The sequence below is a fragment of the Syngnathus leptorhynchus genome, chromosome 5 (genome assembly GCF_054491065.1).
Source record: "Syngnathus leptorhynchus isolate UIUO chromosome 5, UIUO_Slep, whole genome shotgun sequence".
Taxonomy (NCBI): domain Eukaryota; kingdom Metazoa; phylum Chordata; class Actinopteri; order Syngnathiformes; family Syngnathidae; genus Syngnathus; species Syngnathus leptorhynchus.
In genome coordinates this window covers 4,260,630-4,272,822 of record NC_141199.1, presented here as the reverse complement: position 1 = coordinate 4,272,822, position 12,193 = coordinate 4,260,630, and the positions used below count along the sequence as shown (strand labels likewise).

At 41.7% G+C, this 12,193-nt stretch overlaps 1 protein-coding gene across 1 annotated transcript in view; it reads left to right on the top strand.

The window, feature by feature from the left end:
• Positions 1 to 12,193, top strand: part of patl1 (PAT1 homolog 1, processing body mRNA decay factor) — a 45,483-nt gene that overhangs the window by 701 nt on the left and 32,589 nt on the right. Inside the window, exons 2-6 of the mRNA XM_085912452.1 lie at positions 1,310 to 1,418; positions 3,898 to 4,122; positions 9,896 to 10,135; positions 10,277 to 10,347; positions 11,125 to 11,205. Of these exons, the coding sequence (XP_085768578.1) occupies positions 1,310 to 1,418; positions 3,898 to 4,122; positions 9,896 to 10,135; positions 10,277 to 10,347; positions 11,125 to 11,205 (726 nt within the window). The remainder of the gene's footprint in view (positions 1 to 1,309; positions 1,419 to 3,897; positions 4,123 to 9,895; positions 10,136 to 10,276; positions 10,348 to 11,124; positions 11,206 to 12,193) is intronic.

Here is a 12,193-nt window from a genome sequence, read left to right as displayed (position 1 = left end):
GAAATCGAGCTCAGTCATTTTAAACCCAATTTTCTAACCAATAGTTCTCTCAATATAGTCGTATCATTGACAATTTGTGTGTTAACATTAATACTCACGACTGCTTTCATGTTGAAACAAATAAGTATCCCACATTTCCATCTTGAACTTAAAGTTAGCTCAATGCTACCCAGCTGAGAACTGTAGCTAGCTAATAAATTGATAAAAGTAGCTAAGCTACACAAAAGCTACTTCGGCTAGGTGGAGCCTTGAAAAGAAAAGCATACGTTTTTGTTATCGTGCTTTTCTGTTATAAATAAACATGTACATCTTGGAATAATTATGCTTTTTAGTCACACTATGTCTAATGCAGTGACAACATTGTGTTATTAACAGTTTAACATCATTTGAAATATATCGCAATTACAGGCAATTAGCATAATTTGCAATTATGGTTGTTCTAATAAATATTATGCTTAAAAAAACACATGAAATATTTAAAAAAAAAATAGACCCCATCATTTTGTTTTGGAGACATTAAAAAAGCACTGTTGAGTAACACCTTAAAGTTATACTTTTCAGCTTCGTCTGTCTTCTCATTTTCCAGAAATACTTTTCAGCTTCATCTGACTTCTCATTGTCCACCTCTGGTCAAAATTCCTTACAGAGATACACACGCGTACAGTTCATATCTCTTGCTGCCAAAATCGTGTTACTGTGTCGTGATTAGGATTGTAGTCAACCCGCAAAAGTCTTGGTCAACTTTCAGTCGTCCAATTTTTCAACCGTCCGATTGTTCATTGGGGAGGAAAAAAAACGTCCGTTATCTCTAGATTAATTGAACTTGCTACAGCGCAGTGCCCGCTCTATACTTGTACTCTCCACAACATTAACAGGCCTCATATCCTGTGCTATAAACCCAACAATTGCATTTGTGTTGTCGTCTCTTTATGTTCAGGTAGGAGGCTTCATATACAGCCTTGTGTGAGTGGAACTGGAGCACCCTGTAGTCAATGCTAATCTGGCATTGGGATGCACCTACATTTAAACAATGATAATATTGTCCCTAGCATCTTTACCAACTAAAAAGGGACAAGGCACCTCTCACTATTCTTTCAAAAAGGAAACTGTGGGTAATTCTGCAAGAACAGAATTCATTACAGTGTCCATGCATTTGTCCACTGGTGTCTGTGCGGTGCACAACCTGCATATTGAGATATTTTTCTAAAAGTATAACATCAAACCATTTTACACCAAATTTTCAGTTTCAAACGTCTTTTCAAAATCTAATTGCAATTTCTTCACATTTTATCTTATTTTTTTATTCCAGTCCCTGGATGAAGACTGTACGTTGGAGGAAGAAGATGACGGACTAGTAGAAGAAGACGAAGATGAAATTGACCAGTTTAATGATGACACCTTTGGGGCTGGGGCAATAGGTTAGTTATGCTGTGTTGTACATCAGTTGCTGACATCTCCTGAAAATGTCCCGTACTTTCCGGATTATCAACCACTTCATTTTTTGCAATGCTTTGGTCCTTGCAGCTTCAAATGTGATCATAACTTTTTGCCGACTAGCCACCCTTGTGAATAAAAGCAGTTAAAAAAACGGATGGATGGATGGCTTCATGCTATTGATCGATTCACACAAATTATTTTCATGTCCGACCAGTGAAATTGGTAAACATGTCACAGTTCGACTGTCCAGTTCCACCCTCTTCATATCATCTTAGTTGAGTTGGAGGTGTTGATGATGAAATATTTTACCAAGATTGCCCACATGCCAAAATCATCACTTGTACATTGGGGACAGTGTCTCTAGATTGGCAGACGGTGGGGTTTGGTCCAACTATAGAGGAATCACATTCCTCAGCTTACCCGGTAAGGTTTATTTAGGGGTGCTGGAGAGGAGGGTCCGTCGAGAGGTCGAATCTCGGATTCAGGAGGAAGTTTTATCGTGGCCGTGGAACAGTGGACCAGCTCTACACTTTCAGCAGGATCCCCGAGGGGGGATAGGATTTCGCCCAAACAGTCTACATGTGTGTCGTGGACTTGGTCCGCATTGCCAGCAGTACGTTTGGATTTGTTTCTGGTAAGGGCTGAACTCAACCGATTCTGTTCATAACTTTTATGAACAGAATAGCAAGGCGCGGCTGAGGTGTTGAGGGGATTTTGTTGGGTGACCTCAGGATCACGTTTTGGCATTTAGCAGGTGATACAGTGCTGTTGGCTTCTTAATGCTGGAGCAGGAGATTGTCAGGCGGCTCGGTGCAGCGAATGGTGTGATGCTGTAGCAGTCTGTAGTGGTCTTGATTTACCGATCAATCTACTCTCACCTATGTTGATGAGCTATGGGCTGTGACTGAAAGAACGACGAAATTGGTGTCCTCCGCAGGGTGTGTGGGCTTTCCCTTAGAGATAGGGTGAGAAGCTCGGTCATCCTGGAGGGACTCAGAGTCTAACTGCTGCTCCTCCATATTGAGAGAAGCCAGATGAGCTGGCCTCTGATTAGGATGCCTCCTGAGTGCCTCCCTGGTGAGGTTTTGCAGGAGACCCCAGGGATGACCCAGGGGAACACACTGGAGAAATTACCGTAATTTTCGGACTATAAATTGCTCCAGAGTATAAATCTGCCACCAGCCATAAAATGCACAATAGAGTGAAAAAAAACTTATAAGTCGCAACGTAGTATAAGTCGCAATTTTGGGGCAAATTTATTTGTCAAAATCCAACACCAAAAACAGACATGAACCAGCAACAACAGGCTAAACGATACAGTATGCTAACGTGACATATACACAAATAAGGAGCTGAGGACGGCCCTGACGTAACATTCAGAGTTATTCTAATAACTATTACATAAATAACACGTTTATAAAACCATCTGTGTCACTCCAATTCATTAAATCAATCGATCGTCCTTTATGTAAACAATGCCGCATATGCTGACGTTGGACCCGTTCTAAGTTCCATTTCTAATTATTCCACAGACCCATATAACGATATATAAAGTATATTTCAAATAACTATCATATTACAACAATATTATCAAACCATCTGTGTCATGTCTATTCATGGTGTTGGATTTTGACAAATAAATATGCCCCAAAAGTGTGACTTATACTCCGGTGCGACTTATATATGTTTTTTTTTTTTTCTCACTCTATTGTGCATTTTATGGCTGGTGCGATTTATACTCCGGAGCGACTTATAGTCCAAAAATTACGGTAACTATATTGTAGCGTTTTCAAAGTACCAGGAAAGACGTGGGTATGTTAAACGGCTCTTTATTTAACAAAACAAGAGTTCAACGAGCCAACAACTACTGAACTGTAATGATAAAAACATGTACAAGTTGCTACACAAAATAAAATATATCAAATAACTACATATATGTCTCCAAATCATTAAATTCTTCAAACGTGGGCCCCTTCGCCATCTTCGTCATCCCGTGATCAAATCCTTTGTCCTTTATGTAAACAACTGCCGCGTGGCATCGGTGACGTCACTTGCAGTTCAAATAACAGTAATCCCTTGCTACATTGCGGTTTGTTTATCGCGGTTTCACTACATCGCGGATTTTTGAATTTTGAAAATTTTTGAAAAAACTCGCATACAAGTTGCTCCTGAGTATAAGTCGCCCCCCCACCCACCCAGACTATGAAAAAAAACGCGATTTATAGTCAGAAAATTATGGTATGTCTCTCAGATGGCCTGGGAATGCCTTGGGATCGCCCAAGATGAGCTGGACTATCTGACCAAGTGTTCTATGTTTTCCGTAAATTATGGTAATATTTACAAATAAGAATTTTTTCTGTAAATTATGCTAATATTTACAAATAAGATTTTATTTTATTTTTTAAATGCAAAAGGAGTGTCTGTGAAAAAACAACAAATTTTACTTCTCTCTTCATCCAGATGATGATTGGCAAGAAGAACATAAACGCCTGGCTGAGCTTGATGAGCGAGATGAACTCGGAGAGGGGCTTGGAATTGGAGTGAGCGTGAAAAATGAATCAAATTCAGGAGCAGCTGAGGAGGATTCATCGTCCACCCATGTCACATCTGAAGCGGGCGATTTTCCATTTCCCTCACCCTTCTCTTTACCCTGCCACTCCTCTTCCTCTGGTATAAACCAACCAGGTTAGTGATAACAAAGGAAACATATGCACTGAAATGGTCAAAAAGAAAACCTCTGTAGAAATAAGCGCACACCTTAATCGGTTCATTTAAACTAAATCTCAAATTGATCTATAAATCTTACTTTTTAAATGTAAAGTTTGAAGACATTAATCAACAACTATAACTTGTTAAATCCTGAAATAGATTGTATTATAATTGACCATAAAGGAGACAAATTATGGATATTTAATTTTTGTGCTTGCTCACCCATGAAATTTGAAATTACCCAACAATGTTATCTTTTGTGAGATAACTATTTCTGCAAGTCATTGTGAATTTTCAAATTTCTTTTCAAATTTTCTTTCAAATTTGTTTGCCAATGTGTCTGCAACATGGATCACATAGTCGCACCCTAAGGCATGCAAGGTGTGCTTTAACTACAGCCTTTCAGCTTTAATGTTAGAGTAGTTACATTCGAAAGTGGTGAACAGTGTAGGTATTTTTCGGACTAAAAGTCGCTCCGGAGTAAAAGTCACACCAGCCATAAAATGCACAATAACGAGAAAAGAACGTATATAAGTCGCACCGGAGTATAAGTCGCACTTTTGGGGCAAATTTATTTGTCAAAATCCAACACCAAGAACAGACGTGAACGAGCAACAAACAGGCTAAACGATATGGTATGCTAACGTGACATATACACAAACGAGGAGCTGAGAACGGGCCTGACGTAACATTCAGAGTTATTCAAATAACTATTACATAATTAACACGTTTATCAAACCATCTGTGTCACTCCAATTCATTAAATCCATCGATCGTCCTTTATGTCAACAATGCCGCGTATGCGCCGCTGACGTCGGACTCGTCGTGAGTTGCATTTCTAATTATTCCACAGACCCATATAACGATATATAAAGTATATAGTATGTCGCGGTCTACATCCCGCCTTCCAACGTTGGAAGTGACAGTATCACGGCCCTTAGTGAACTGTATCAGGCTGTCAGTGATCAGCAGACGGCGCACCCTGACGGTTTCATCATCTTTGCTGGTGATTTTAATCATGCTGACCTGAAGTCTGTCTTTCCAAAGCTTCACCAGCATGTTAATTTTCCAACACGTGGTGACAGCTTCCTGGACCTGGTCTACACTGCTCATAAAGGAGCTTTCAAGGCCATCCCCCTCCCCCACATCGGACTTTCTGACCACGTCACCGTTCTGCTTACGCCCACGTACAGACAGAGTGAGAACTTCCAGGCCGGTTCGCAAGCGAGTTAGAGTGTGGCCTGAGGGGGCCTCTGATGCTCTTCGAGACTGCTTTGGCACTACAGACTGGGAAATGTTTAAGCGTGCAGCCGCTTGCAACAATCAGACAGACATTGAGGAGTATGCTGACTCTGTGACCTCGTACATTGCTAAGTGCATTGATGATGTGACCCTCACAAAGTACGTCGTCACTCGGGCTAACTGGACTCCATGGCTGACAGGGGCTGTCCTCGGGCTGCTGAGGGCCAGAGACAAAGCCTACAGGGCTAGGGATGTAGCGGGCGTGAGATCAGCAAGGGCGAAACTGTCCCGGGGCATCAAGGATGCGAAAAAGTCATTCTCTTCCAAGATTACTGCCCACTTCAAAGATAGCAGGGATGCTCGGGGCCTGTGGCGAGGCATACAGACCATCACGGACTACAAGCCCGCGCCGCAGAGCTGTGAGGGCGACGTCCCTCTGCTCAATGAACTGAACCGCTTCTTTGCTCGCTTCAACGCTCAGAACGACACTTGCCCACTGAAGACCCCTCCCCCTCCGGACGAGCAGCCCCTGTGCCTCTCTGCCGTTAGCGTGAGGAGGACGCTTGCTGCTATCAACACCTGTAAGGCGGCGGGCCTTCACGGACATCTTTAACATTTCCCGGCAGCAGGCCATCGTCCCGTCATGCTTTAAGGCTGCCACCATCATACCTGTGCCAAAAAATCCTGCTCCTTCCTGCTTCAATGACTACCGCCCTGTGGCACTGACCCCTATCGTCATGAAGTGCTTTGAGCGGCTTGTCTTGGCGCACGTCAGATCTGTTCTTCCCCCCACCGTAGATCCCTTCCAGTTTGCCTTCCGAAGCAATCAGTCCTCTGAGGATGCTGTCTGCTCTGCCCTCCACTCTGCCCTCACCCACCTGGAGAACAGGGACTCGTATGTGAGATTGCTGTTCGTGGACTTCAGTTCTGCATTCAACACCATTGTTCCACAGCGTCTCATTTGCAAACTCGACAAGCTGGGCCTCAGTACCTCCCTTTGCAACTGGCTCCTGGACTTCCTCTGTCAGTGGCCTCAGGTAGTACGTGTTGGCGACAATGTCTCCGGCAGCATCACGCTGAGCACGGTGGCCCCTCAAGGTTGCGTGCTCAGTCCGCTGCTCTTCACCCTGCTGACGCATGACTCCACTGCGACCTACAGCCATAACCGCGTGCTGAAATATGCTGACGACACGACTGTGGTGGATCTGATCACCGGTAGCGACGAGACTCAATACAGATTGGAGGTCAACCTTTTGGCCGCGTGGTGCAGGGACAACAACCTTCTGCTGAACGTCAACAAGACCAAGGAGATTGTCATTGACTTCCGGAAGGGTCACACCCACCACCTGCCGCTGACCGACGATTTGCTGTGGTGGAGAGAGTGAGCAGCACCAGATTCCTGGGGGTGCACATCAGAGAGGACCTCTCCTGGACCACCAATGCTGCTGTACTTTCTGCGGAAACTCAGGCGAGCAAGTGCTCCTCCCGCCATCATGACCACATTCTACCGTGGCACCGTTGAGAGCGTCCTCTCCAGTTGTATCGCTGTGTGGGGTGGTGGCTGCTCTGAGTACAACATGAAGGCCCTGCAGCGCATAGTGAACACTGGTAGTAAGATCATCGGGGCTCCACTCCCCTCCCTGAAGGAAGTTTACGCCTCCCGTCTCACCCGCAAGGCGACTGCGATTGTGTGTGATGTGAGTCACCCCGCTCACTCTTTGTTTGAACTTCTCCCCTCTGGGAAGAGGTACAGATGCCTGCGCTCCCGCACCACCAGACTCAAAAACAGCTTCATACACCAAGCTGTCAGGATCCTGAATTCCCTCCCCCCTCCACCCTCGGCTGCATAACGTCCTGTTCTTTTGCGCTATGGTCTGGCTGTCTGCTATTAGCACTCTTGCTCCATTTTGCTGCTCTTATTTGTCTATTTATTTATTTATTTTTCATTTATTTGGGTTATTTGCTTATTACTTATTCATTGCTCTTGTCTGTTCGTTTTTACTCTTTGTGCTATTTGATTGTAAGTGTTGTGTACTGTGTCTAGTCACTGTGGGACGGTGGGAAACGTAATTTCGATCTCTTTGTGTCTTAACATGTAAAGAAATTGACAATAAAGCGGACTTTGACTTTTTTGACTTTGATATCAAATAACTATCATATAACAACAATATTATGTAACCATCTGTGTCACTCCAAATCATTAAATCCATCGATCAAATTCCTCGTCCTTTATGTCAACAACCCGCGCGTGCGCCGCACAGATCTAGTATATAACTATATTGTAGCGTTAACAAAGTATCAGGAAAGACGTGGGTTTGGTAAACGGCTCTTTATTTAACAAAACAAGAGTTCAACGAGCCAACAACTACTGAACTGTAACGATAAAAACATACAAGTTGCAACACAAAATAAAATATATCAAATAACTATAACACAAATAACAAGTTTTTCAAACCTTGTCACTCCAAATCATTAAATCCTTCAAACGTGGGGCCCTTCGTCATCCCGTGATCAAATCCTTTGTTCTTTATGTAAACAACCGCCGCACCGCTGACGTCACTTGCAGTTCAAATGACAGTAATCCCTTGCTACATCGCGGTTCTTTTATCGCGGTTTCACTATATAGCGGATTTTTTAATTTTAAAAATTTGAGGAAAAAAGTCACTCCTGAGCATAAGTCGCCCCCCTCCCCCACCCAAACTATGAAAAAAAACGCGATTTATAGTCCGATAAACACGGTATATATCAAATAATAATATAAGCAACAATTTTATCAAAACATCCATGTCACTCCAAATTATTAAATCCACTGCCTTCACTGCCTTGCTAGGCAATCGGAAACAAATGAAGTTTAACAACATAGACGTTGCTACTTTAAAGTATATATCAAATAACTATAACATCAATAACAAGTTTATCGAACCATCTGTGTCACTCCAAATCATTAAATCTCCTGACTCTGGAAGTCAGTGAATAGAACTCATTGTCAGTGAGGCTCCAATTATTCCACAGCCATAGTGCGCCCTCATGCGTTTTAAAGTGAAAATAACAAGTGAAGTGATCAACTTTACTCGGAAGTAATGTGTTAATGATCAAGTAAAAATTTGTAAATAATTACACATACAAGTCGCTCCTGAGTACAAGTCGCCCCACCCACCCAAAGTATGAAAAAAAATTCGACTTATAGTCCGAAAAATACGGTATATTTGGCTCCCACTTTTAAGAAATCAAAGGTAATGGGACCAACTAACAAATGTAAGTTAGACTAGGACTTTTCAATACTTGCTTGGAAATCCTTCACAATCAATTACAGCTTGAAATCTGGGTATAGAAATCACCAAATACGGAATTTTTCTCTGACATCCTGCTTATTGTTGATGCATTTTGTACTTTAAAGGGACACAAAAGTGAAGATAGTTAATTTTTCACTAATTAACTTTTCACTATTCTCTTTTTATCAGGAGAATTAAAAAAGTTAGCATTTATTTCATCCATTCATTGGGCCAAGCACCCTCCCTTCCATGTCTTGGTTGATGAAATGAGCAGCCTCTCTGCAGCGGAAGTGCTTTGTCAAGCCTGTCTATCCAATTTTGAGAGACTTAATGTAAGCTGAATTATTCATATGTCTTTATATAATCAATTGAATTTGAAATTGAAATAAGTCAAATGAACCCTTAACAATTTCTCAGAATGCGTCGTATTTGCGTATGTTGGTGATTGGTGAAAGGAAATAGACAGGCGTGACAGTGCACTTCAGCTGCAGAGAGGCTGCTCATTTCTCTTAAATCAGCCATGGAGAGGCTAATCCTTTTAATATGTTGAAGTAGTCATAAGTGGAGCTGTCCATGTCAATTTTGGTGCCAATCCATAGCTGTTTTTGGACATTTAAGCGCTAGTCTGTAGAATGATTTCCAATGGGGAAATTGTGATCGCTTCCTTCTGTGACGTAGCTATGTCAAATCAAACAGGTTCTGCACAAAAAAGTGGACAGCAGTAAGTCCACACTATTGTGCTCCAAAATACTGTTAAATCTCTTCAGATTTCGTTCTTTCCAGCGGAGAATTGCGATACTGACATAATTTTTAATAAAGTCCTATCACATAAGTGCCAATGTTGGATCGCTTTACCTTCCCTTGAAACTACATTTAAAAACAAAACTCAAAATGAAATAAAAGCTAATTAAAAATCTGAAACTATATTAAACCTTGCAGCGATGAAGACAAACAGAAAAGTTTTCTGGAGGAAATCAACGGCACTGAAGTATGTCTGGGGCTCTCAGAGTACAGGGGACCCAATACAAATGCACACATGTCATTTTTGCTTCACTTCACAATTTGTTTCTTTGAGTTGGTCTGTCACATGCAATCTCAACAAAATACATTTAGGTTTGTGATTGTAAGGTCACAATGTGATGAAGTTCAAGAGAAATGAATATTTTTTGAAGCACTGTGTGTAAGCAATAAGCTGGACCAAAACCCTGCATATTCTTGTTGCCATTTGCTACCAGATGTGGAAGATGGAAGAAGGGAAGGTCACTTGGCTGAGTCATTGGCAAGACTTGTCCTGGAAGCTGACCCTGCTATTGCTGGAGTCGGAGCAGCAGAGAGGCCTGTTTTTATCAAAAACCAAAGGTTGGGCCATGACCTGAGGCCCAGGGTTTTGCACCAACCTTCCCCCATTTCACATTCACCTCATCCCCACCAACAGCCCCTTCAGCATCAACAGCCTCCTGGGTCCTCCACCTCAGGTGAGAAGTAAAAACAAGCATACAAGTATGTGTTCTCAACACCATTGTCACACAATTGAATGTATGGAACGTGGTACGATGTTAGTCTTGTAAAATGTAGTTTCATTCTATGACCTGAAATATTTTCTTGCACCACTCCAGGCCATCCACCAATACTCACCTACCAACAGCAGCAACATTTACTTCGTTCTGCACCAGGTTCCATTGGCCAGGTTAGTTTTCAATCGTACTCATTATTGGGCAAATTGTTGTGGCTCAGTGAAGATCTCCACTTACTTGCTGAATTTGTAACAGTGATTCACCTGCATGCATGAGTGTGTGACTAAGCAAACAAAACATGTTTTATTTGGGTAACATACTGCCAGAACATTACTTAAAATGATTGCTTCAGCTTCAACTAGTGTAGACCCCGAATGTAAGACGACCCCCACTTTTTCAGTCTTATTTCAATGCAAAAAACACTGTCTTATATTCGGGCCAATACGATATATTGCTAAAAAAAACAACCTGAAACGTAATGGCGTGTTGTCTAAAAATAAGCTATTACTGTTCTATTTTGTAATACATATATGTGCACATTTGGATTATTGTGTGGCTTTGTAGTTTGTACCCTTTAAATGTTCAAAAAATAAATGTCATCTTGTCAAGCAATACCAGATCAGCTCAAAATCACATCATCAGCCCCAATAATTGAGACATCCTTATTTCAAAATTATGTTGCCAACACTGCCATCAAAATATGAATATACAAATACATTGCTCTTCTGTCATTTTAAACTTTACTTAAACTTGTTTTACCTTCCTACACACTGTTTAAAGCTCAAGAGAAGAAAACAATTCATACTAACTACCAGGTCAGCCATGTTAGTCTTTAATATCTACAAACATGTCTTTGCAGCAGCTTGTTTTTTTGTCTATATGGTGATGGTCATGTTTTTTTTTTTTTGTTTTTTTCAATATTTATTCATTTCTCCCTCGTCGCTCTTAAGATGAACTCACGCAATATCTGGGAGAACAGTATGGGGTTTGGACCAGTCAGTGTTAGTCCTGGATTAGTTACACACATGGAGGTGAGTCATTATTTTTCTACTTCTTTTAATTATTATTATTATTATTATTATTATTATTATTATTATTATGGGGCGGCTCGGTGGTGCAGTGGGTAGCACGTCCGGCTCACAGTTAGGAGGGTGCGGGTTCGATTCCACCTCCAGCCCTCCCTGTGTGGAGTTTGCATGTTCTCCCCGTGTCCGCATGGGTTTTCTCCGGGCACTCCGGTTTCCTCCCACATCCCAAAAACATGCTTGATAGGCCGATTGAGCACTCCAAATTGTCCCTAGGTGTGAGTGCAAATGGTTGTTCGTCTCTGTGTGCCCTGCGATTGGTTGGCAACCAGTTCAGGGTGTCCCCCGCCTACTGCCCGATGACGGCTGGGATAGGCTCCAGCACGCCCGTGACCCCCGTGGGGACTAAGCGGTTCAGAAAATGAATGAATGAATATTATTATTATACAGATTTTAGAAGAAAGATTTTTGACCACTAAGAATTTTGTGTATCGAATTGAAAATATCTTGCTTGACTTTAGACCAATGAAGTCATGTTACTGTTGGAACATTTTTTTTTCTTTTTTTAAATTATTATTGTAGATTTTACCTCTTTAGCGACAGCAAAAAGCAATGAATGTAGGCCCTTAGTTTTGGTGTATGGTCAAGAATCACTAACGGGTCACAATTAGAACATTGGAGACATTCCTACGGGAGAACCTTTTTAGGAAAAAGCTTGAACACTCTGATACTAAATGTAAATTTTAATTGTTAATTTAAAAAATTCCTTTCAAAAGGAGGGGTGTCAAACGTACAGCCAGCAGCCAAAACCAGCCTGTCCAGCGGTCCATTCAACCCCTTGTGTTGGATTTTGGCAAAGTAGAACACATTGACTGCAAATTACAGATTTGCAACATAATGATAATTAATGTGGTTTTCTATTTAGTATGTACTTTATCTACACGTAAATGTTGGGACAATTTGGAGTAGTTATTGACTTTGTTAGAGATGTTCC